Here is a 27,229-nt window from a genome sequence, read left to right as displayed (position 1 = left end):
AGAACCACCCAGCTAAGCATTCAATATGACCCAATCATAAAAAAAATATCAAATGCTTAAAAGCAGAACCATTGACCCCGGGCACGCATCAGCTGCTTAACTTTTCTCGGGTTGTTGTTCCACCAAAAACCCTATCCAACACCCTGAGCAAACCCATAAGTATCGATTGAGGTACTCCATTAACGAAACCATCAATAAGCCACACCCTTTCGATTGGTATTGGAACAGCTTCATTTTCGATATCGACAAACCGACCACTTATAGCGACCCGACCCGTCGTAAGCGGCCGTTGGCTGGAAACTTATCCGCGCTGAAAGCGCTTACCTAGCGAAAACCTCTCAATTAGCACCTTTTCTTCAGCTAAAGCCAACCATTGCCGAGTCGATAACAAATTTAAGGCCTCTAATCAGTTTGAGCGAACAAATCGATCGGAAATCTCGATAACGAGTTAACCTACTTCGCGCAATCATCCATCCGCTCAACGGGGCGACTGGCTCACTGTTCCAGCTGCAGCAGCAGCGGGGGCGGGGGAGGGGGGGACTGCACCGGGAGGTGATTGGTGAACAATCCCATCTCGTCGGGCACTCGCCCATGAAGTGAAAGGATTGCCGGCGACATTTATCGAGGATACTCAATCAAGATAGGCAAAATGAATCGCTAATGAAACGCTAATGCACTTTGACGGCCGATCCGCCGGTAATCCGTAGTCCCCGTCGGGCTGGGCTGCTTGAGAAGGGGGTGAGAAAGCAGAGTAGTGCAGCCGACTGGTAAGCTGAATCTCGAAAATGGGATGCTTGTATAAATTGTGTAATTTATTGTTATTACAAACCGTTGCCGGCGGGTCATTTTGGCGAGTGCTCTAAAACAAACCAATTAGTCGTACGCTTCCAAACAGCGGACCAACTTCGTGCTATTTTATTGAGGTTCTGGCGGCGGCGTAAAGGTTGCGGTAGCAGCGGGTGTAAAATTGATTTTATTTCATTCTACGGTTCGATTGGGTTTTCCGTGTGGTAAATACGAGGTTAGCATTACAGTAGTATTAGTGGCCGACACTTTCTTTTTCCCACCGTTTTGGATGACTCATTGGTTTCTTGCCTTTTATCGATTTACCCTGATGAATCCTGAACTTTTACTGAACTAGGTCTCTGGGTGCAGCTCGGAACAGTTTTTTTTTTCTATTGTCATAATGTTTTTCTAATGAGCTGGTTTTTTTTTTTTTCTTGGGTAATGTTTAATTTTTATACATATAATTGCTCGTTTTAATTTTGAGCAATGATTACTGTATGAGTGATAATTACTGATCAATAAATTACAAGCTGTAGATGTGGTCATTTAGCTGGAAATACCTTTTTTACCTGCCCGGTGGTTTATGCAACACCAGCGCCGGTCTTTCAAACGGCAGGACCGGAGTTCAAATCCCATCTGGACCGTCCCCCCGTAGTAGGGTCTGACTAACCAACTACCAGGTATCGGTAGTCAAGAAAACCATTTTGATGGCCGGTATGACCTTAAAGGTCGTTAAGCCAAGAAGAAGAAGAAGAAGAAGAAGAAGAACCTATTTTACAGGTCGATTAACCAAGCTTAAATTATTCTCTCGTCTCATTCTTTACTAAGCTGTGAAACATTAAGCAAATTAACATATTATGTCCTTATTATATTTTTCTTTGTCGTCTACCGAGACAAGCTAAGCAATTAAATCCATTTCTTATCACAGAAGGGCTTCCTCACAAACTAGCCGAGCAGCCGGGAGACACGTGCGTAAAAACAGAGTGTTTCTGTGGAGCTATGATGATATTTTCAATTTTTTGTAGTAGCTTGGGATCTTTTTCTAGAGTCCTGAAGCTTAAAACATTTAAACAGTATAAAAATTTCATAAATTTTGGAAAGAAACATATAAAATTTCATTTATTCAAAGGGATTGAAAAAGTTTTCTCTTTCAATTCACTTTAATAGTCCGAAAATATCTCTTTCATGTTCGTTTAAATTTACCCCCAGTGGGAAGAGAAACATTTGACCGACGAATAAACGACAAACGCTCATAGTGAGGACTATTCAACTATGTGATCAATAGGTCAATAATAAGGGTCAGTTAGTCTCTGTTAGTCTCAGGTCATGAAGTCAAAAAGAAAAAGAAACGTCAAAGAGAAAAAAAGTTATATGAAAATCTATGCTGTTGATGTGATGGCTCGATTTGCTGACTTCAAATTAGTCTACAATTATACTGTAAAGTCTGAAAAACACCTCAGCTAATTGTTTTTGTAACTGTTTCCAACACTTAAAAAGTCAAAACATACTGATTGATAAAAAATTAACCACAGTTACGTTCGTTGTTCGAACACAACTTTTAAATGTTGCGTTTGAATGTACAAGATCTGTGTATTGCTGTATTGGTGTCCGACAGACAATCGCTCTACACATCTCTTTTCCCTACACATTGTTCCTGCATTTCCTCTTGAGATCCAAGACGTCATAGGAACATTGTTGGCGAAAGCTGCGTCGCCGTCAATATAGGTACAGACAGTCTTTCTCGGGCTAGAACCATGCGAAGTTCTAGCTTAAACATTCGGGTAGGACGCTAGCAACCTTTGCCGATTCGTCGAATAACGCATCGATCAGTCCGAAAGATTGCTGCTAAACTTGATATGTCGATCATGACTGTGTGACACCATCATGACAAAAATAGAAATCTTACAAGAAGCTCCTGTTGACAACTAAGAAAAGTTTGGTCAGACCCAAAATGATACTATCGTGGCACGCAGCTCAAGAATTTGTGTTTGTTGATGATGAACTCATTGTTTTGCAACAGCCGCACTATGTCCAAATCGATAATCTGTACGCGCCGACGTTGACCTCGTCCCTAAGTTAGTTGGTTAGTTAAGTATATTTCCATATTAACAAATTTAATTTTACAATGGTGGCTGTGATCTTAACATTAATGGGTACGAGAATGCATCTTCTCTCTTCATTGGCATTTCACCTTATTAGAAACGTGGCTGAAGTGAAATTTGACGATTGAGTGTGTTTTTAAATATTAAGGGAAAAATGTGTTGAAAATTGAAAAACCCTTGAGTTGAAAGAAAACTAAAGCTATTGTTTCTAACCTATCCTTATTGACAGCATATAATTTAAACAAATACAACCGAGTATGCCCGGGACAAGGCAAACGACAGGGAGGAAATGCCTTATGACATTTTTGTAAAAAATAATTCATTTTTATAACGCAGTCAACACAAGCGGTGTCCACAATACGGCGTACAGCCGTCATACTAAATTAAATAAAATTTAAACAAATACTTACTTATTTCTTTGGACGACACGGTTATAATCTAACAGCTTAAGAGGGCAAATCTCTTAACATATCCACCGTACTGGAAAGGCACTTGGCATCATATGCCGTTTTTTGTTTTTTCAATATATCCTCTATTATGGGTAAGTTACATTTTAAGTGAAGTGCAGACGTTTCGTACCAAGGGGGAACTTTAAGAATGGCTTTTAAAAATTTGTTTTGCGATCTTTGCAGATTTAATTTCTGTGTTTAAGTACATTTTGACCATACTAGTTATGCATATGTTATGATTGGGCAAACTAATGATTTGTATAATAACAATTTGTTATCGAATGAAAGTTTGGATGTTCTGTTGAGGAAGCAATACAGGCTATTAATTTTTTTTTGCATTTTATCGATAAATTTTCTGTGTGGGTTTTGTATGTTAACCTTCTATCGAGAAATAGTCCTAAGTATTTAATCGAGCTAGACCATGCAATTTCGTTTCCGTTAATTTTTAACGTCATGCAAGGTAGTTTGCGGGAGCTGGTGTATCTGGGTAAAGAGTATGGCTTCTGATTTAGTGCTGTTTACTTTGAGTTTCCATTCTTTAAAGTATTTTGAAATTTTTATAAGAGCCATGTTTAATGTTCTAATTTTCGTCTTCGGGTTTTTTGCTGATTAAGATAGTGTGACATCATCAGCGTAATTATTGTTCGCACTTCAGCTTTGATTGAAATATCTGAAGTCTTCTTCTTGGCTTAACGACCTCTAAGGTCATGCCAGCCATCAAAATGGCTCTCTAGACTGCCGATACCACGTAGTTGGTTAGTCAGTCCTCACTACGGGGGAACGGTCCGGGTAGGATTTGAACCCCGGTCCTGCCGTTTGAAGACCGGCGCTGCTGTCGCTTATACCACCGGGCCGCCCCAATCTGACGTGTATATGGTAAATAACAGTGGTGACCCCATCCAAGAAAAAAGTATACAGCGATCCGAAAGTGCCGCGTCGTCCAAACCTGGCGGATTTCAGGCGTGGGACAGCCTTCGGTGATTTTTTGACCACCTTGGTACCCAGATCTTAAACTCAACGACCAAAGGCGATTCTGTTGATCATAAAAAATAAGAGGCTGTGCTTCGATCAAACATATTCGAATGGTTATTTGTGTAGTAAAATGTTTTAAAATGACAATACGGCATTGGACCGTCATAATCAATTGTAAATAAAATGTTTTAAAATGTATAATTAAATAGCAGAGACCGGTGGTGATACCAGTCTTCAAACGGCAGGACTGGAGTTTAAATCACATCCGGACCATTCTCTCGTAGCGAAGACTGACTAACCAACAACGTGGTATCAGCATGTCTAGTAAACCATTAAATGACCGTCGCGTAGGTAGGTAGGTCGTTAAATCAAGACGAAGAAAATGTATAAAAATCTATTTAAAATAATCTCGCGTTTCTGTATCGAAATATATTTTAAAAGTGTATTCGAACTTATCGGACAGCTTGTACATTCTTTTATCCTTGCGATGATCTGCCATAACAATGCTCCAATGCCTTCTCCTCAGCTAGAGTAAGCTTTATATTTCGTAAGCAGGAAAACTTACACAGTAGAAATAAACCTTTCGTAAAACCGAACGTAGAAAGTGTTAAAACCGAAAACTCGAGCAGTAAATTTGACCTCCAAAAGGAGACGTACGGGAAGCAACTTCTTTTCTCACCGGGCGGGATGAGAGAAGGGAATTGGATAAATTGATAAAAATGATTCGAATCAATTTTTAATGCGATTATAGTGTTCGTGCAGTACGGCCAATTGAGCTGTTTTTTTTTTTTTGGCGCTTTTTGTTGTTCAGTCTTCTACCTTAAACGGACTTGTAACGCTTTACAAATCGTTTGACGAAAAAAAAAACATTTTTTTTTGTCCGATTTTGTAAGCTATTGTCGTTATTTTTTACAGCACTGACAAGATTTGCGGCATATAAACTCAAGAAAATTTATGTTTTGAAATGATGGTAATCGACAAGTTTTAAAAAGATAATTGCTAGTTCAGCCTATGTGAAGTAGAACTCTTTTTTAATAGTCGCTGTAGCAATTAGTATACAAATAAATCCATATACGTTTTACTTATTAATATCTTTTCGATAGCTTAAATCGAATTTTTCAAGTCCTCTTGCAACACAAAAACCTTTTCACAATGGAAGAAGCATGAAAAAAGAAGTTTTATCGATTTTAAATGTTTTCAAACAGCAAGTCAGCAATCTTAACAAGGCAAAAGGGATTTACAATCTCATCGACACGACATGGTAACAAAATCCGATCGAAACAATTGTCTAAAATTGTTGTAGCTTTATGTGTGAGTTGACATGAATAGATTCCCCTTTTTTTCTCGGTCACTGCAAACAACATTAGGACAACGTAGGAAATCGAATAAGATTGCAAATCAAGGCTGGAGCGAACAACACCTTAAAGGATGAATCCGGTAAGCCCTTGCAGTCACGAGCCAACCCAAATGATGGTCCTAGGCCTTCGGAATCTGTGCACCTTCTCCGTCGACTCTGCGGTGATACTTGCAAGTGTGTTGCTTTAGTTTTTCGTACAGCTTTACTTGTCAACCAGCAACTCCCAAGGAAGGAACCGCAGCCAGCTCCGGGACGAACGCTGGCAGCTACACCGACATTCGTCTTAATGATGGTGTCAATGTTTTGTTAAATTTATTCAGACAACGAAATTCGAAGCACTACACGCTCTAAGTCGGACGCTCCTAAAGTTTCACTCGTAGTGCTTTAACTTCACCGAAACGCCGTAGCCCTTTCCGTAGCATCACAGCCGGAGCGTTTATTTATTGACGTTTCATTTTCTTACGCAAATACACCGAGAAAAGCTTTTCCCATGTCACGAGGGCTGCCGCTGTGCTACCTCAAGCCAATTTTATGCTCTGCCAGCCGGCTGACATCGTCGTACTTATGGAAATACATGATGTACAAACACTGCACAGGCGCTTGGATGTTTCGAACCAATCAAGCAGTTTCATTTGGGGCATTCGAGTGTTTCTTTGCTTTATTGTCTTTCCAAATTGAACGTATTCTGGGATCGAGAACGCACCAGACATTTCGCACCGTGCCGAAGAATGACAAGGTGCGTACCAAAATAAATATTTTTCTTGTGAATGAGTTCAGCAACCATGTCTACGACAAATTGTTAACAAATAGACAGTGTTTCAGTCAGTAGAATATTTTTTTTCCTTTTTCACAAATAAATGTACATGGAAGAGCTACACTTCCAATGTTGTTTAATGATAATAAATTTGTATTTTCTTCTATTGCAAGGTAAAATTCTTATCAACTTTAAATCGACAGTCGTTATGGTAGACACAACAAGTATACAAGAGTTTCGGCCCTAAGATGCTCTCAAGACAACTCTATCTCATCAGCAGTCTCCTCTATACTCCCGTGCACTACTACCCGTGTGTGACCTTCAAGCTGTATTCTGAAACGTCCTCGTCATAAAATATATGCTTGAGCAGTGTAAGGTAAGCTACCGCTGCTAGCACTAGTGATACAATCGATATTCACTCATACCGCACAGGCCAAAAATACCGACCCAAAACCGGAGCCGGTTCTTGAGCAACGGAAACAACATTCTCACATATGTACACGATATTGATTGGAGCCAAATTTATGATGTAACATAATCATTTTTCTTCGCTTCCTATTCCCATCACATCAAGCGTTTCGCAGCGAGTACCGTATATTCGGTATTGAAAGCAAATCTGTTCAAATTTCTTTCGATTGAAAACGGTTCCGAATACAGCGAGGCTGGAATGAAGTAAAGTGGAATACAGCAACCGTACCCCAGCGTTTGCATGGGAAACGATGGATTCCTTTCGGTTCCGGGATCGTTTTATTTTCACTTAAATTTTACCTCGCTCCAGTGAAAGCATCGACCCTGTTTGGATGCTCCGTTATTTATTTTCCGTTTCCCTGCGAGTAATTTTTACATCTCCACAAGATTGAAATGCTGGGCCAAACCGATTGGGGTGGTTTGAAGTGCCTTTGCTGGTCGGCAGTAGAATGAGCAGTGGATTTTCCTTTTGCTCGCAGCTCAGATAAGCTTTAAAAAGTGTCGAAAAGGGTTGTTAAGAGTATGCCCGTATGCATGGTGAGGATATTGATTTTTGGAGATTATTTTAGTTGTACGTTACATTGCATGAATATTACTTCACTTTCTATTTCCAAATAATTCTTATTTGATTTAGAATGAAAACGAAGGATTATTTTTTTGTAAAAGATAGGGTTTATAATCTTTAAAACAAATCCAAAGTGTCATGCTCAAAGTGATTTTTGCTACTAGATGTCAACAGTCAAACAAATTACCCACTTTCGTTTGAAAGTTTACAATTGTTTTATAAGTAGAAGAAGTTAAAGCAAGTGTTTCATCAGAAATTCTGCTGAAGCGATTGACCATCAGAGGGCTAAAAGCTATGAAAGTAAGAGAGATCTAAGATCATTCTACTCTCTACGATCAAAACAGTAAGAAAATAAGAGATAGATATAAACTTAAAAACAAATCATTGCCATTCAATTATTGAGTGAGAGTCAATTACCATAAAACGTACCATTTTTATGGCAAATATCGAAAAATGTTTACCCGGAATTCACTGCAATATTCTTAAGACGGTCATCAAATGAAAAGGTTTCCCAGTTTTATTGGTATCATGTAATTGAGTTGTAAGTCGTTACTAGGCACTGCTATCACCACCGGACGTACAATATGTACAGTTAAAATAATAGCCCTGATTATCTTCTTCTTCTTCGGGAAAAGTCTCAAGACAAGCATGTCAAACGGGAAATAAAATTGCATCATGAAACCGATCTTGTGACAGACAAGTTTCGTTAAGCATTTTTGTTCGTTAAATTTTCAAAATCAATCTGTCAAAATGTGGAAACAAAACAAAACCAAAAGTGTTAACAACTATTCTTGCTGAGAAAATATTTTGCGTTGTAGTTGAAATTTAGGAAATCAAAATGATTTGTTAAATTAAACGGAAGATCTTATTAAACAACGTCGATTGCTTCGTAGTATGTTCGATCCTTTGGTATTTACTAATCGAGCGTGACTTTAACCTGTCAATTTGGGTTAAATGTCAATTTGGGTTAAAACCGTTTTGATATGTTTACGAGGTTTTTTATTTTCAGAGTTGAGAAAAATTATCGTGTATGGAAGGAAATTTCCTTCAATATTCTTAATGAGATTGAACTAAAGTTTCCGCCTGTAAGGACAATAGGACTCACGCCGAAAAACAAAAAAAGACTGCTTGACTGCTACGCTGCGGTTTCTTGGGGAGAAATGTTACCAAAATGGAACCGGGAAAGAAGTTAATAAACCCATTGCTCAATCAACTTTCTCCGTGGTATTTACCAAGTGTTTAAATATTTTGGAAGAAACGTTTTCGTCCAAAAACATTTCTTCAAAAATAGAGCCAATTGAGCATCAAGATGCCCGACGATACTATTTTGCCGTCGTTTTCTCCAAGAATATCCTTTCTGAAGTAAAATACTCACATTTTCGTTGAAACCGCTTAAGAAATCGAACTGGAAACACACAGGACCAAGTGAGTTAGGCGCCTTTCCGTTTCGAATAGCTGACGGAAAACAGTTTGACAAATACGAGTCTCCGTTTGTGTTCGAGAACACAAATTCTTGGCAGTGTACTTGTAAGTTTGCCTTTCGTTAAGTTTCGTTAAAGCAGACAACACAAACGGCTGTCATAATTCGAATCTTCCGTTTTTGACAACCTGTCTTGACAATTTGTATTTGATAATCAGGCCTAATATGTAAGGCAGTAATTGTTCCAGTAATTGTTAGCCAAGATCATCACTAATATACTTTCCAACCATATTGAGGCCCCTCTACTTACTACCCTTCATTAGCCTGTATAGGGTGTTCAATATATTCGAATACACTTTAAAATCGAGCTTAAACAATTTAAACATAAGAAATACTTTTTTGAGTATTTTTTTTCTTGAAGCCATTTTTATTTACTATCTATTTGGCATATTAGACGAGACGAGACGGTTTTTACTTCGTCATAATAGTGTGAGTCGTCCCGATTGACACATTCTGGTCAGCAGCGATCTACGCTCCCGCTAATCCATTTCCTCGTGCGTTGAAATCCATCAATAATTTTGCTGATCCGTTCGATTTTAACATGTCGACCTACCTACAAGCCTATTTGGCGGACAACTGTCTTAATTTATCACAATAATAACGTATCCTGAATTGGATTCATTCAATACTTCCCAAAACCAAAATCACTGACCAAGTTCAGGGGACTAAGATTTAGACTAAGATTTCTGATAACAGTATCAAACCTGCTCGGTACAAACTTTTAAACTAAAAATGAGTTTAAACGCAAAAAGAGTCTCTATGAGGCTTCTCGTGTCTCGTTTAAAATGTTCGACAAGTGTCGAAATGAAAAAAATATCAAAAGTTACAAGGTCTATAATGGAGGTCCTCTTATGTCTAGGAGTGTATAAATTCCTCTTCCTAGCTTTACCTTAGGAATTAGCCATTTCATATCTTAACAATGCTGACGGAAAACATAATGAAACATAAAAAGCAGAACACATTTTCTTAAAAAATATAATACTCGACTAAGCAATTGTTTTGATCTAACTCGTCAACTCGCCGCGTCTTCCTCTTCTTGGCTTCTAACGACTCTTCTTGGTCACGCTGGTCATCGAATGGCTTACTTGCCATGCCGATACCACATAGTTGGACAGCCAGTCCTTACTACGGAAGAAACGAACCACACAGGATTTGAATCCCAGTCCTGCCGTGTGAAGACCGGCGCCACTGTTGTTGTAAGGCCCTGATAAGGCAAATTTACTTTGAAAAACCTCTAAGCAGTTGTTGTAAAGCAACAGATTCTTTCGCTAAACGAAATTATTTAACATAACGTATTTCAGCTGTATCTCAATTTTATTAGTATTAGTCTCCGCTAAAAAAATCACGTCTCTTCGCCGGGTTTTTGTAGAAGGAATGCCTCGCCATCTTCCCGGGCGATGTCGTTGCCCCCAGGCATCTTCGTGTTCTCGCTGATCGGTTTTCGCCCACCGATCAATTTCGCCGCATCCGCAGCTCCCTCTAAAGGCGAATCCTTTGCTTTAGGCAGTCGCGTGAATTGACCGTTGACTAGTCAACAACTAGGCTGACTGTTGACTAGGCTCTAAACCGTAATGACACCTTCGAAGTAGTTATTAAAGAAATTTTATCAAACGGGTATGAAAGACCTTATTAAAACTCAAAAAGCAAATCTACTCATGAACAGCATACAGCACAGATAGGTAATCATGAACAGACTTGTCCGAAATCAAGCCAGAATTTAAAATGTTGCTTTACGTTGTTAAGCCTATCCATTGATTTTCGGAAACTATTATTCACAATGTTTCAATAGATGTTTCGTATTTACCAAGAAACAAAAAATCAACAAATTTAAACTCTTTCAAGCAATAATACTGCAATGTTGAAAGCCAAGGGATATATTTATTCAGAATTTCAGTAAACTGAATGAAACACAATTTTACTTTTAAATCAAAAATAGTACATCAATGTAAATTTATGTTTCAGTTTCAAAAGTTTGCAAACTGTTTGAAAATGTGCAACGTTAGCAACGGAAAACGCGATTTTCGGCACCACTCTTTCAACAGGCACGAGGTAGGTTAACAATGAATGAAGCCGCACGTGATTTTTGTTATTCCTGCTAACGTGACTTTATAAGTTTATCACAACACACAAGTGACGGAACGGCGCTCGCGTTCCCTGTTTGCCGTGTTGTTGTTGTTGCTAGCGCTTCTTATCCTCGACACGGCTTTTTCGAACGATCGCAAAGGCTTTCAGTGCAAGGTGTGCCCTTGTGAGAAAACCCGAACACTTCCACCGTCGTACCAGTTGTGCCGGTCCGACCCATGCTTTTCCACCGCCAGTACGTAATGCAACTGTTGCAACTCGAGCCGAGCCTGATCATAACATCGGTTGTTCATTGGCATGCAAACTATTGTCAGCTCGAACACCACGTACGTTCGGTTATGTATGAACACAGCACACACCATGCAGGCTCGGGTCGACCGTGCCAGGTTTCGTTCTATCTTTTGGACACAACGATGCAAACCCCTGCTGCACCCACTGCACCTCGATGGGTTGGGGCCGGGGTCTGGGAACGGTGCAAGTGTTCCCCATTGCACGGCTGTTTGTTTGTTTGCCTTCTGTGTCTTGTGGCGCCAAAGCGAAAGCGGTGAAGATTTATACTTTCGGGATCTTGTGATAATACTTAAGCCCATTTCTGGACTGTAGCAAAGCGAACCTGCTTAAAGCGGGTTATCGGTATGTTAAGACGCTGCTCGGGGTGGACAGAGCAAGCATGTTTGTGTTTAAAGGGAGATGAAATCGTTCCTCCGGCATAAGCGGAATAGGAGGATTACGTTCTTTAGACATTTCTTAATGGATGTCAAGAAACTATTGAAAATTCAAAATAGAAGAAGGTGATTAAAGCATGAATTTATATCGCTTCATCTTTTCGAAACAAATACAGTCTTGCATTTATGTCCACCATAATCAATACATTTCTTATATTAAATTCAATGAAACTTTCCCACAATTTTAACTACAGAAAACTGTATACAGTAATGCGCAATCTATTGTTGCTGTTGCACCTACATTAAAGCTAGAACTGACCTCATTTTCTATTTCCTCGAACGATACAAGGCAGAGAAAGCGTTCAAAGAGTGAAAAAAAGACACCTACTCTAACGATGCTGCTAGCAAATGGCAGCCTGTCGTTGCTGGTTTTCCAACTGCCCAGGAGTGAGATACCGAGAACATCCCACGGACAGTTCGGTGGAAACTATCGGAAACTGCGCCATCGCACGGTGAAGATGAAGAAAAACTTCATCAGCTGCTTCGGTTTGTTTGTTTTTTTTTCTCTCTCTCTTTTTCCCCATTCCCCCTCTTTTCCATAGTTCTCTCCACATCGCCCCCCAGAAACCCAAGCCTTACTTGAGTCGTTTTATCTACCAAAACGGTGCTAGAAAGGCTAAGGCAGGTGACAGATATCAGCTAGTGTAGTACGGATAAAATACGATCATCCAAGGTGTGCAGCGGCACAAGATGAGCTGCCAGGCGCCGGCCGCCAAATTGAGGAAAAGCTTGCTAGAAAGCGAACCGAGCCTACAGTAGCAAATCAAGCATTACCGAGTTTTGGTCGAAGACGAAGGCTTCAAAGCGGTGCAGTTCCGTAGCGAGCACACGAACGTAGAGGAAAGCGAAAACAAAAAAGAAGGAAAAGAAAAATGAGCACGCAAACGGGGTGGGCAAAAAAAAACCTGGTGCTGAGAATACGTAAAATGAGAGCATATACTAATGACCGTATATATACGAACAAATCCTGCTAGCAAATTCCTTGTCCCCTTACGGCTAGGACTGGAAGCGGCGTCGCTTCTGTCAGCGGTGAAGGAGCATGGTCGTAACGGGGCGGAATGTTTTGATGACTGTATGTGTATGCCTGGTCGTTAGCTTAGCTCCGTAGCTCCGGTTAAGCAGGGAAGGTGGGACGAACCGGGGGGACCCAAGTTTGTCCCACGAAAAAGGCACATTAGAGTGGAGAGATGGATTTTCTCTCATTTTCCCACTCTCGGTGTCGTCGGTTCAAAGTCGCGGACGCGACTCAACGTTGAAGTTGTGACTGTGTGTATGTATGTTTGAGTCCTTCGGCACCGTGCTTAGTGCACAGACGCCCTTCCCCCATATGAAAAGGAGAAAGGAAAAAAAAAACCATTTCAAATGTCTGCCCGAAGGACGAGGCTTGATGGGGCGAGCAAGCGAGCCTCGTCTATCCATCTCCTTCACGTCTCGGAATCGCCTTACGGTACGTACAATTTAGCACACTCAAACCGTCTGCTTACACTGGGAAAAAAGCAAACGGAATCGTGGGCGGATGATGATGGTATGTGTTTCTCGTATGTGTGTTTGTGTGTGTGTATATATGCGGTTGTGGTTTTTTTGCGCGAGCAAAAAGAAATATCGTCCCGAGCGCTCTAGGTTTTATATTTATCAATAATTTAAAGGGCGATATATCGCGGCAAAACGAAGACTGTAAAACTGGTGCGCTAGCACCAGCACGGGGTCCTTTCTTCAAACAAGGGCAAGCAATTGAAGTGCAAGTGATTTGGATTGTTCACTTTCGCTTGGAAAATCAGCCCTGTGGCTGTGCTTTAAAGGGGTAAATTTAAGGGATTTCTTCCTGATTTCCATTTTTAAAGGTTATGAATTTGATTTGACATTTCCGTACACTGTAGCATACTGAGGCTGAGTATTAAAAACGGAAAAACTGTGGTCACTTACCTAACATGTATGCAGAGTGCTTTGGATGTTCGCGAAACGCAATAAAGTGATTCTTTTCGGCGCTGGAAACTAAATGGCGACGAGCTAAATCGTATAACTCGACCGACAACACTGCTGCTCGATTGATATCTATCGTAGCGCTTCAGCAAACGATCTCTTCAAGCCGGCTCTTTAGCTCTCAGGTTATTTCACAGCACTAGTACGATATGCGATTTCCCCGTAGAATATTTCCCCCTTTTGCTTTCGCACCGCGAACCTTTCCTTCGGGTTTATATCACTCGCACCGGTTCACTTGCCTTCAGATGCATCTATTTCGCTTGCCGTGGTTCACGAGCTGGGAAGCAACGCTGCGCTGTGGACGCTGTTAGAACTGTTGCCGACAACAAACGAAATCGAAAACCAGCAACGAAACACACCGCACACACTCACTCACCGAGCAGACGATGGCTTTTATGATTTCCAGAAAATATCATCAATATTTTCCACCACACTTGGCAATATTGCTCGCGGCGATATCACTTCGCACTTGGTTGTTTTCCACTCGCGTGCACTCCCTTACGGCCCGCGGCTTTAACACCTTCACCCTGGACCCTTGAGTGGGATTTGCACGCTCAGCAGCAGCAGCAGACCTGCATCCGTGCTGCAACACTTTCTCACCCCGTTGGAGTGCAGCAGAGTAAAGGTGGATAATGGTGGACAGATGATAGATAAGTTGGTCGGTGAATAATATTTCTCCGATCACAGCAAAAGGGGGGGAGGAAGGGAAGGCAATGCAAACGGACACCAATATCCCGCAGATGCACCGTTGAAAGATTTTTGCCCTACGTTGTAAGCTGCTTCCCACACACACACATACACATGCGCACACACTTAGAGACACGGATTTAAACGGAAAATCAAACAATATATGCACATACAAATGTGAACACACTGCGACCACTTACACCGGAAGTATACGTGAAAAACTGCACTTAATCTCACACACAAACACAAACACACGGCAAAACACACATACACACGCACGCACACTGACTTTGAGTGTGGAGAATATCACAACGAACCACGCGCGCGACGAACGTTACGACGTTACCGGCTTTTTCTTCACACGTGCACTTTAAAATTCGAATTTTCCGGGTTTGGGGGGGGGGGGGGGGCAAACGGTACACCACAAACACGGAATCTAACCCCCGTACAAACCGCTGGAGACACACGAATGGGGCCGAAAGTGATGATATTGTTATTGCGGAACTATTATTAGAACCATCCGGGACGTGTACTACCGGGTGTATGGGTGTAGTTGCGTGTGTAAACGTACGTCTCGTCTTCGGTGCCACTAGTCACGTCCGCAGCAGCAAACCTCTCTCGTGGGTGGGTTGATTTAAATTTTACGAAACGAAAATGCCGACGAGATCAGCATTCGCAAGTGAAATTCCGATATGTGAAGACGGTTGCTAGAATAGCTGCCCGGTTTGACGAGCCTCACACACGCCACACGGCCGGGATGCTGGAAGCCGTTTCTTCCTTTCCGCTGGTTGGGTGGTGCACACGGACACACTGATATCACAAATATTTCCTATCACTTTGTTCAACCTCACGCCTCACGCAGTGCGAGAACCTTGGGAAGCTCAAGCTGCTCACCGAACCACGATGCTGCACAGGTTTTTACTTTTGGTGTGCTCGTCGCGAAGTCCTTTTACTTTTTATCCGCTTGGAATCGATTTCTGGAAGCAGACGCGATAATGGGCACACAGCACACACACACACACACGGCGCGACGAAGTGCACGGAAGCACGGACAACACGGATCACAATCGGAATGAACGCAACCAAAAAAAAAAAAAATCACCGGAAAACGGGAAAATCAATGTTCACATCAAAAAACGCCGGATATGCACGCGTCTTTTTTTCTCGCAAATTTTCTTTCAAGCACAAGGCGAACACTTTAATGTGTGTTACAAGGGGATCAGCTCGAAACGGGGCTTCACTCTCTCTCTCCCTCTTTCTCTCTCTCTCTCTTAGCAAAGGCTTCGGAAAACCACCGATGGAAAACCGATGGTGCGTTTCTAAACGTTTCGGCACAAATAACAATTGCGTGGATAACAATCAGTAAGTTTATGCGTTTGATCGCTGTGGATACTAAATAGCTCTCTACACTGTGGATTTGTTGGTTCCTCTACTTCTTCTTTTTGTTTTTTTTTTTGTTTTTCGTCGACTACCAGAAAACAACACTACTGAGGGTGCTCAATTTTGGATTTTTGATGCGTTTTTTTTTTTGATTAACTCTTTCAACTGCCCAAATCCCAAACCCACAAACAAGCACTCCGTACTGTCAGGGGACCTAATGCACCGCAAGCTTCATCCACTGGGCAGGGGATATTTGGATAACGCGGGCGTAGGATGTATGATGACACGCCGCGCTACTACCAAGCGTTCGGGTAATGCTAATGCCGGCAAACGGGAAGCAATTTTCCTGCGGACTGGTCCACACGAAACGGGGGTTGGCGGGCGAGTGGCGGGGTGGGCGTTTTTTTTTTGTTTTGAGTGGACCGATACAACAACAGATTAAGCGAAACGCAAAACGGAAATAGTTAGGCACTTTTTTGATGTGATGGTTGCGGTTTTCTCCTGCACAGTTGCGCGTTTTGTTTGTTTGTTTGTTTGTTTGCTGGATTTTTGTGTATGCTTTCAATAGCGACCTTTGCTAATGTGTGCTGCTAATGCTAATTTTGTAATACTTTCTACACGGGCACAGAAATCTTGATGATCGCGGCACGCTCGATAGCGTGGGGAGAGTGACAGAGCAGCAGATCGGAAGCAAGGGAGAACGATCGGCAGAACGCACTCGTGTTTCACTTTCACCAAACAGTTCACTCGCACAACAGCACGCCGAACGAAACGAAAACCACGCACACAAACACACGGGCGGCACCGGTCACTGTGCCCTGTACGTAGTAAACACACGCGTTTAAAGTCAGCGTCACGCGGCACAAACCAAAAAAAAAAAAACAATGCACACCGGAACACTAGGAACTCGTTGCACACTGCCACCGAATGCACCGAAGGGATGCAGTCAATATATTACCGCTTCTCCTGCTGTTGCTGGTGGTGCTGCTGCTACTACTACTACTGCTGGTGCTGTTTATGCCTGCCACTGGCTGACTGAGTGACTGACTGATTGTTGATTATTGACGGCAAGTGCATGCGGCCCGTATACACTATCTCGCCTCGTCCCTTTCACGCTCGGATCGTGCCGTTTCGTGCCTTCGACAACGACGCTCTCGCTCGCACACGTGTGCACCACGTCCACGTCTGCCAGTCAGTCACAGATCGTTCCGTACGGAAATGCCAGGTCCACAGTGGCCGTCCTTTCTTTCGGATGCAACGCTATCACGCACTCCAGCTGACACTGGCACCTGGATCGGCGGTACTCGCATACGCCGGAGGGTTAGCTTTAATATATCCTTTGCTGTGCTCGCTTTAACTCTTTTACTCGACTCGGCGGCGTAAAGGCTGGTTTAGTGTCTTTGTATGAGCTTTTGGGTTTCTGGCACTGGTTTCTGGATTTCTCTATTGCTGCCAGCACGCGCTCCACAGATGGGTAGTGTACCGTCTTCTTACGTCGTTTGCTGATAAAGGTATTACGATAGATTTTTTTCTTTACGGACTACGGTGGACTCCTTCTCGGTGGAAGTGGATGTGCTAATTTCGAAGGAAAGGCTCAAGCAAATGTTACCATCATCGTCATCTAAACAGCCAGCTTTACATACACACAAACGGTGACTAACATACACTTTTCGTAAACTATATAATCCCTGTAATGATTTTTCGATTGATTCAGAGCTCAGTGTTTGGTTGTTTTTTTTTTTCTTTTCCCCTTCTTGAGTGCGTAAGTGTACGTGGATGTGGATTTTGTTGTTGTTTGTAGTTGACTATGTCTCGTCCTAGTTCCACGATTGTTGATACTTTTTACAATGTTTACACAGTTCCATCTGTTTCGGCCAACTTCCGTATTATTTGCCTTATTGCCGGTTGCGATGGTGGTGATAGTTGTAAGTCTAGCCTATTTATACAGTGGACATTGGTGATGTCGATTGATTTGCTTTATTTGTTGCTCTTCGTTTTACGTTAACGTTTCGGTTGGGCACTTCTGTTTACTGCTTCCTTTGGCGGGTGGCTTAAGGTTAAGAGCTGCTCTCAACATGCTGCGCTGCTGCTGCCGCTTCTCATCTGCATCGATCCGAAGTTCGGCAAATTTGTTTGTTTCGGCGAGCACGCGTCCTTTAGGTTTAAAGACAGCCAGAGCTTTCAAGACACCAAAACCAGTCTGCTTCTTCCTTGTCCGGTACAATGTGTTTGTTTGTGTTTGTGTGTGTGTGTTACAACTACTACGATACTTTAGCAGGCCAGCTGGACGAAGTTCCTGATGTCCGTGTCTGACAGTGGCCTTTCGGTGCGCTGCTCTGCTCGACGTTACCGTTGTTACCGTTCGCTGATGTACTACCAATGTACAGGATACAGCGGCCTTGTTTCTTGTGCTGTAGCGTAATCCTCGTTCTTTCACGTAGCACTTTTGCTTTCGAGCAAATTTCTACCAACTTGGCTTGGCTTTCACACGCGACACCTTAGCGAATAGTGGTAATAGTAGTAGATATTCGTAGTAATAGTAGCAGTAGTTGTAATAGTATTCACACAAGACCGGGGAACAAACAACAAACTTATGATTTGAACAACTAAATACGACGACGACGACAACAACGACGACGAGCACGACGACGACGACAACGACGATGACGATAACACACCCGTATCCTTGTTCCACGTTTCTTTCTCTGAAGTCAAAACAGTCCCAACCGGATCTAGGAACCTCTGCTGCTACGGCATGCAAGTCCCGACGGCCACGACCACGGCCACGATGACGACGACCACGACGACGACGACGACGACGAACGGGAACCGAGGACGCTCACACTCACGCTGCGAGTGCTAGTTTAGTGTACCGGAGCTCACAGCTACCCAAACTTCACGAGTGTCGAGATGTTGCTGACGAGCTGTGAGCAGCCCTCCGACGATATGAGATTCTGAGCATAATTGTTCATACAACGCACTTTCACTCCACACCTATTTCCAGTCGGATAGCGCCTGGAGTTTTTCAGTGTACAGTACGAATATACAAAAGTTTGTAAAGAGGTCGCGTTTTGACAGTGTTAGTACGTAAGTTAACCAAAAATCAAAAACACAGGTGCAGTTAATCCCTTAAGCAAAGCGTTCAAAACAAGTGAAGCAGAATCAAGAGTCAAGAATGGTGATACATTGGGCTACTACATTATCATGCAGTGTCATTCGTGGTAAATTCAACAGTTTCACATAAATCTTTCCATTCACGTGACGTCATCAGTGGCAAGAAACCGGCTAGAAGTGATTAGAATTCTCGGTCGATCAAATGAAGGCGGACAGTATCCACACGTAGGCTTGTACACAAACCTTTCAATCACTCACGAAAAAGGGGCTGTTCAGTGTGCCGAAGCAGTCCCAGTGCACCCATTCAGCGCAAGCGTCCATCGACCGTCATCGTGCAGTGCTGCACTCTCAGACATGCACTCATTTTTCTTTCCCCGTCAGCAACTCACTGCACTCGGTAATCACATGGTGGATGAGTTACTTCCCGCAGCACTCTTTGATTCTGTTCTGTGAGACCACGTAGTTTTCCCTTCACACAGGGAAGAAACCCTTCGCAAAAACGGTGATAACACGGTTTGGGATAAATAGGAAGAAAACGTTTGGACCAGTTTACTCGTTTCTTCCTTTTGCACAACCAAGACCCAAATCTGTCTCTTTCGTGTGTTCGCTATCGTCGCTTTGGTTCACTTATCTTATTCTTGAAAGAAAATTTTTATGCTCGCACATCCGCTATAAACTACAGCTGACCAAGTCTAGTCAGACAGTGGTGAAAATGATGAATTGTACATAAAATGGATCGGTTGGCTTGAATAAGAGAACTGAAGATATAGTATTGTTAGTGTGACAGCGTCTTAAAAAAAAATAAACGAACAAATGCATTTAGTCGTCTGTTGCATTAGTTGTACAAGTTTATACATCCATAAACCTTAATTAAAATTCTCCGGGATCTAAATTAATAATTATTAAGTCGAAAAAGTCCTTCGGTGCACCATATCTCACAAATATTATGCATTGTTGGCACAATTTATTACCTTTCAAACGTAAACGTAAGTGAAAAACTGAACCACTTATAAACGATTCACCCTTTTTATCTCTTCTTCTTAGTTATGAAGAACTTGCTCGCATGTTTCGGGTTTTTTTTTCTTAAAAGAAATCACAGTCTGCCGCGCTGGGATGTATTCTTCACCAGCAGTTCCTTTTTTTTTTTTGTTTGCCGCTCCACTCAACAGGCTATATCTGATGCATGAAAACTGGATCTCGCAGCATATGGTGTACAGCAACAGTGTTTTTCGAGCCATGTGTTGAACTGTTAAATTATAATAAACTTGAAATTAAATGGGCTAATGTTATCTTTTTTTGCCACTAGCTCACAATCCTTCCGACCGACCGAGCGCTGGTTTAGATTTGCAATTATGATAAGAAGGATTTCGTGAGGGAAGTTATAAAGCGAAGAACCCTGCTCAACGGAAGCGACAGCGGACCCACTTTGTTTCTTGTGTGTGTGTATGTGTGTCTGTGTTTTCCCATTCTCTTTCGACCACTTTCTCCGCATGTTTGCGAGAAAATATCTTTTTCATATTCACTTTAATCCTTTAGTCAGACCTTTTTCTCTGCACCGGCTGTTTCTTGAAGCTCCTCCCGTCTGCCGATATCACGAGTAGTGAAGAAAGGATATGAAAATTCAAGAAAGTGTATACTCTGGATCTTTACGGCATATCTGCCTTAGCTATATATTCGTTCAGTATCCTTTAACCGATTTTATACACTTGCCCTAATGCATACAATATCAACTTGTCGTTTCTTTTTTCTTCTTCTGTGTGTATATCTCCATCCCCATTCGACAGCCCTAGGATTACACTACAACCTAAAATTAAAATGCTACAGAAGTACGGTTCGGGAGCGGGTTGCGTGTAGTGGCCACCGTAGCCCGTAAGCTGCCGTTCGCAATATTCGCATTTCACTCTCTGTTTGTTCTGGGCGGGTTTCCTTCAAAAATAGCAAATAGACCTGTAATCGGTTGGGAATCGCTTACTTAGCATCGGATTGTAGAAGACTTTTTTTCATTAATCGCACCGTTTGATTTCCATCCATCGCTTCGCATAATGACTTACAATGCGCCCGAGGATGGTGAGATTATGGTAACTTATTCTTTGCCGTTGCCGGTTGCGATCTTCCTGCGCGATTTACCTGGTGCTCCGTTGATTCGCCGTCAATCGTTTCCTTCTTATAATCGTTATATCGTATTTTTCTCTTCCATTTCCTTGCGCCACAGACCACCAAAGCCGTGCCTAGATCAGATATAAAAAAAAAGTTGGATCAGAGTACGATTCTTTCTTGGTGGAAAACGTAGGGAAAAGATAAGTGTTTTCGCACACACGAGGGTGAACATAAAAGTTACTCTCTTCGTTGCCAGAGCAGCAGCTTTTTGGTACATTAACTATAGCAAGAAGAACATTTTTCTGGTTGCGTTTTATCCACAACTTCTCCGAACAGAGCTCCAGCAACTTTACAATCCCGCTATTCCATTCAAAGAACCTAAGAGGGTAAGGTGTTCTCATAACATCTCATCATCGCGGCAATAATGCCTAGCAAAGATTTTCGTCGATGTCTTTCCCATTCCAGAAATGAATGAAGTGATGAAACGCTGAACGAAAGCCATCACAAGTTGCGGCTTTTGCGTCACGGGGAAGTGTGGGTGCGAGATAGCTCCGGGAAGACTGATGAGCAAAGGAAACCCACCGTCGTAAGGACGTAACATCTCGATATCGGAAAATGAGGAAAAGTCTCTATTGATGACTTTTTTCCCCCCCTATACCTTGCGGCCCGAAATGAAGCGGGCAGGTGACGGATTGCAGCTCAAGATGATGGTAGAGCCATTTGAAAATAAATCAAAAAGCGACGATTTCTCCATCACACGCCTGAATACCATGCCTGGGTGATTCACTCATTTCAATTGATGGCGCTAGTTATGCTGTGGCTGGCAGCGGTAGAATCGATCTCCGAAAATGATTTGGTCTTATTCGGAGCGAACGTATGAAGCTGTATGCAGCCGGAAAACTGTGCAGGCACGTTGTAAGTGAATCGATCCGGCATCTGTATGATGAAAGAAACTTTTCGTTCGGCGGCCATATTTGAGAAATCGTGAAGACGCCTTTAGTTAGCTATTTTTGTTTGAAGTACCTTCTTTTACGAATATCTGGGACTGTATCAGCAAACGTTTGATGAGCATCGATTTCGGTAGCGTTTGCAAACAAGCGTTAAGTTCTATCGAACAATGGAACAAACTTTCTAAATTGTGTATTAGGGGCCGTCCGGTGGTCCTGGTCCATGGTTGGACCAGGGTGCAATTCCTGAGCTTTAATCTGGACCGATCTCTAATAGTGAGGATTAGCTATCTATTCAGTCGCAGAACATTCGGATTTCATAATTTTGTTTGTGCTTTCCGAGTTTTAGATTTCAAGAGAGTTTATCTTCCCAATTGTACTTATATTTATAATCTATCAATTGTGATGACAGCCCCTGCTCCTATCCCGTGTGTTTCCTTGCGAGAGCCCGTGCTTATCGAAAAACATTAGATATGTTCATTTGAAATTTTTTTAGTAAATGTGCATTAATTAATGGTCTGTATTGCAATTAAGAACCGATCCTGGTCGGTACTTTTTTGACTATACAATCAAGAAAGTTATAGATCTACAATTTACAACTTAAAAACTGGATTAACCCCTACCTGAAGATTTGGTACTGATAACAGAAAGACAGTTCGATGGAATTTGGTAAAATAAAATTTGATACTTATTCAAGCGTTTTGAAGGAGCGGCACCGTTTAAAACTGAAGTACGCTAATACACAACGTACATAAAAGTATATATTTTTATTTCTTTAGGGACGCCTTGGCTGTATTGTAATTGTGATTGTAAACTTAATTTTGTTCACCATTGGTTTAACAAAAAATAATCCCAAATCTCTTAGAAACAATCTGAATTATAAATTTAGGCGCAGGAATAGATAGGTGAGAAGTAGAAAAACAAATAAGGAGGTTTCCAATAGACAGATTGACAAAACTATATGGGGTGGAGGATAAGAGGTTAAGATAGATGCAATAAAGGTCCGAAGACGGTATTGGAACACAGCGAGGGAGGAATCAATGTCAAATAGATTGACAAAGCCATTGAAGAGACGGACGCATGTGAATAGCGGATCGTTGTTGTCAAACTGCGTGCGACGCCTAGCATCAGCTAATGGATGGCGGTAACGTAAAGAGCGGGAAGGTGCGTAAAGGTTAATAGAAGATAGTGAAGATTGTTGATAGAAAGTGCGCAAAGGTGCGTAAAGATTAATAATGATGGCCAATACTTTGATCTAATAATTTGGGGGCGGACCGATGACAGCGACGCCAGTCTTCAAACGGCTGGACCAGGTTTCAACCAAGAGTGAGGAGTCTAAGCAACTACGTGGTATCGGCAGTCTAGTTAGCCATTTCGATGGCCGACATGACCTTTGAGGTTGTTAAACCAAGAAGAAGACTTTGATTGACCCAATTTCTACAAATAAAAATGCCACGATTAAAAATAAACTTAAAGCAAAACGGCCATTGTTTATTTGCGCACCATCTTCTTCTTTCTTCTTCTTCTTTGGCCTGCGCAAGATTGAGCACGTCGTGTCGACATGGCCAGGTCTCCAATCAGTTTCCAGACAACTCTATCTAGGGCTGCAGTCCTCCATCCACGGCTGCATCCGATCTCCGACAGGTTAGACTCCACTTGATCCAGCCAACAAGCTCGCTGTGCTCCCTTACGCCTCGTGCCGAACTGGTTGCTGAAGAGCACCTTCTTGGTGGGGCATGAGTCCGGCATCCTCATCACGTGCCCCAACCAACGTATCCTTCCGGCTTTGACTACCGTCAGGATATCAGCAACGCCAAACAGCTCAGCTAGCTCGTGGTTCATTCTCCTTAGCCATACGCCCTGCTCGCACACACCGCCAAAGATAGTCCTTAGCACCCGCCGTTTGGAAATGGCGAGTGCATTGGCGTCCTCCGTCACCATAGTCCAGGACTCGTACCCGTAGAGGACCACCGGACGTATCATGGTGCGGTAAATTGTACATTTCGTGTGTTGTTGGAGTCTTCTGGATCGCAGGAGTTTGTGGAGTCCGTAGTAGGCACGATTCCCCTGAACAATGCGCCTTCGGATTTCGCTGTTTACGTTGTTGTCCGAAGTTACGATCGTACCAAAGTAGCAGAACTTCTCTACCACCTCTAGATCGTCGCCGTCAACTGATACTCTGCTTCCGAGTCGGGCTCCGAGTCGAGTCAGAGCCACTGGGTAGCAGGTATTTTGTCTTCGTCGCATTGATGCTCAGTCCCATTCTATTGGCCTCATGTTTCAGTTGGGTGTATGCCTCGCAGACCGCCACAGTTGTCCATCCGATGAAGCCAAGGAATTGGAGAGATCGGGTGAAAATCGTGTCCCGGGTGTCGAAACCCGTGCTTCGCATGACACCCTCCAGAGCGATGTTGATATCATTAATGAATAATACAAATAATAGTAGACTTAACACACTACCTTGAGGAACATCGGAAGTGGAAGAAAAAGGTTCAGACAAATGGAAGTTCAGATTAACACGAAATGATTGATTTGAGAGGAATGATTCAAGCATTGCTAAGTAGAACCCAAAAAACCCATATTGGATAGCATTGCAAGAAGAATAGGATGAGGAATACGATCGAAGACAGCTTTGAAGTCAGTATATATGACATCAACCCGACAACCACGATCAAGTCTGCAGGCAATAAAGGAAGTTAAGGAAATAAGGTTTGTTAAGGTAGAACGTTTAGGTACAAATCCATGTTGTTGGGGGATGTTACAATTGCGAGTAGTATAGAGGTTATGAGTATGGATAACATATTCGAATATTTTAGAGCATGCACAGAGGATACAAATATCACGATAATTGAGAGCATTGACAAGGTTTAATTTTTTCGGAATTGGAATAATGAAAGCTTGCTTCCATAGATCAGGAAATGTACACGAGTTAATAAATAACTGAAATAATTTCAGCAGTAAATGACTCAGGACGGGACAACAATTCATAAACACTGATGCTGGAATGCCATCAGGGCCAGGATTAAAAGATTGTATAAGATTTTTGATGACTTTTTCAACTGTATTGAGGCTTAAGTCCACATTGACTTAAGTCGTTGACTACATTGAGGGGCGTATAGTTGATCCCTGCAGTAAATGATGATTGGTTGTGGGTTGATCCTACACAAATGCTACAGAAGTGTGCTAAAAAGCTAAAAAGTTGCAACAACCTTCAGGACCAGATGCTGAGCGATCACCGAGTGTTAAATGGGAGAAGGTCGAACTAGATTTTCGTCGTTTGTTGCATTAAAGGCATACTTAAATACTCGCGTATAATGATAAGAGCGATTACACCGATAGTTGCGTAATGTTCGATTTCGATCTCTTTTGAGTATGCGAAGAGTGGAATCAGACCAAGGAGGGGAAAATTAAGGTTTGGATATAGGGCAACATGTTCAAACACTTATAGAGCTATAGAATTGGCATCAAACTGTTCGGCCTAGCTACATGTCAAGGCATCTATCCCGGAAGTAGTCAAACCGACATTAGCAGTGCCTGCAAAAGCACTGTAAAAATGGTTCCCAAACAAAGAGGAAATTACAATGCATATTACAATGCAATATTAGAAGATTATTGATAAGAAGATAAAAGTGCCAAATTTTTATCTTAGCAATTTGCTGTCATTAACATGAGTTCGGGCAGCTCGACTTATCTCGAATAAAACAGCAACACAATAAAACAATTCGCTCACACTCTACGCAGGCATGCATCAGCAGGTGTAGCATGTTGATGCATTGCTAGTGCGACAACTGTTTTGTTAAATCGACTAAAAAACCAACGGTCGCTCATAAAATGTAGAACGTCCTAACCATTCACTTAACCTCACCGCTTTGGCACATCAGGAGCTTGTTTCTTTTGTCGGGTTTGTTTTGTGTTTGTTTCGGATGGACGCAATTTTTCTTATTTTATCTGATGCTATGGTCAAAAGTCAGTCATTTCCCTCGGCAGTGTACGATGCACGTACGTCCTTTTTGGAGGGAAATAAAGCCATTTGTCTGTAAGCTGGTAAATGGAAATAGCTCTGACCGCTTCCATAAACAAACCCGACGCGAATCCCGTGCACCGGAGACATAAAAAAAAATCCCCTTCGCACGAGGCCTTCCACCACCCGAAGCGTTTGGGAAGAGGAAAATAATGTTTGGAAGAGGTGGGGGATGATAGAAGGTAGGAGGAATGGGAGGTTTGTGGGTTCAACGGGGTTTGTACGTTCGCATCCATCTAGAAGTGAATGTTTTCCGGTTATATGTGAGTTTATATGGGACGGATGCAAAGGTAGATGTGTGAGCAACTGCGTGGATGCATTGCAAGCAAGAGGAGCGGATGGCACAAACGTACAAACAAAAAAATCTACACGGAAAACCCATCACTACGCCACTGTGGACGCCACGGCCCGTACAAGAATCTGTGCCCTGCTGTGCGGTGTCTCTTCGTGAGGGAAAGCGTGTGCCACTGGGCAACCTTTGGCCATGGCGGCTTTTATGTTTAATCAACAAACAAAAATAAAACGAGACAAACATGTAGCAAACATGCCCTGATAAGAATCAAGAATTGCTTGCAATCCAAGGCAACAATGTTGGAAAGGTAAAAACCCTGTTGAAAGTAGCGCAGGAGCTATGTTTTGCGTTTTTTTTTAGAAGGATTGATATTTGATTTGGAAAATCGAACTTATTGACCCGTTTGTTTTTCATTTAAAAAAGGAAAATTGCAAACATTTCTGCATTCTTTAGGTCGTATAAAAACGATCGGTGTTCAAATCGCGTACTGCAAGAATTAAAGTCCTGTAAGAACCAATGTCAGATATAGATAAACTCATCTAACGATTCGGAGATCCTGTCGATCGGAACATTTTGTCCCAAATTCGTTGAGATCAATTCTTTTTCTCTTTCCCTACGTTATTACGAATGAGCGGAAAACGCATCGGGATAAGAATGCACTTTTCAAAGTGCAATGAACTGGAAGAATGTTTTCTCTACCTATCGACGCGAATTAATTTCTCATAAATGACATTTCAATGCCATGAATTTTCAGCCGAGATTCATTTTTACCAATGCCATCATTTCGCTCGTTTGCTCATGAAATTTGATTAACAGAAGGCCGAAAAAAAAACTCTCTCACACACACACACACAAACACACACATACACACGTAGTCACATAAGAAAGAATTGGTAGTTTCACTCTATTATGATGATAACCGCGTGTATGATAATGTTGGTGGAATTTCCATACCCTAATTGGGTGGTTTG

General features: G+C 42.1%; 2 protein-coding genes across 14 annotated transcripts in view; one reads left to right on the top strand and one right to left on the bottom strand.

The window, feature by feature from the left end:
• The window catches only part of LOC126562376 (CUGBP Elav-like family member 4), a 339,360-nt gene extending 325,653 nt beyond the window's left edge, over nucleotides 1-13,707 (bottom strand). For all 13 annotated transcript variants that reach the window (XM_050218857.1, XM_050218859.1, XM_050218865.1 and 10 more), the window contains exon 1: nucleotides 13,664-13,707. In XM_050218857.1, coding sequence (XP_050074814.1) covers nucleotides 13,664-13,670 — 7 coding nt within the window. In that variant the 5' untranslated portion in view covers nucleotides 13,671-13,707. The remainder of the gene's footprint in view (nucleotides 1-13,663) is intronic.
• Nucleotides 1-27,229, top strand: part of LOC126562092 (transmembrane protein 161B) — a 496,042-nt gene that overhangs the window by 340,961 nt on the left and 127,852 nt on the right. The gene's annotated exons all lie outside the window — the stretch shown is intronic.

This window comes from Anopheles maculipalpis, chromosome 3RL (genome assembly GCF_943734695.1).
Source record: "Anopheles maculipalpis chromosome 3RL, idAnoMacuDA_375_x, whole genome shotgun sequence".
Lineage (NCBI taxonomy): Eukaryota > Metazoa > Arthropoda > Insecta > Diptera > Culicidae > Anopheles > Anopheles maculipalpis.
This window is presented reverse-complemented; position numbering and strand designations above follow the sequence as displayed.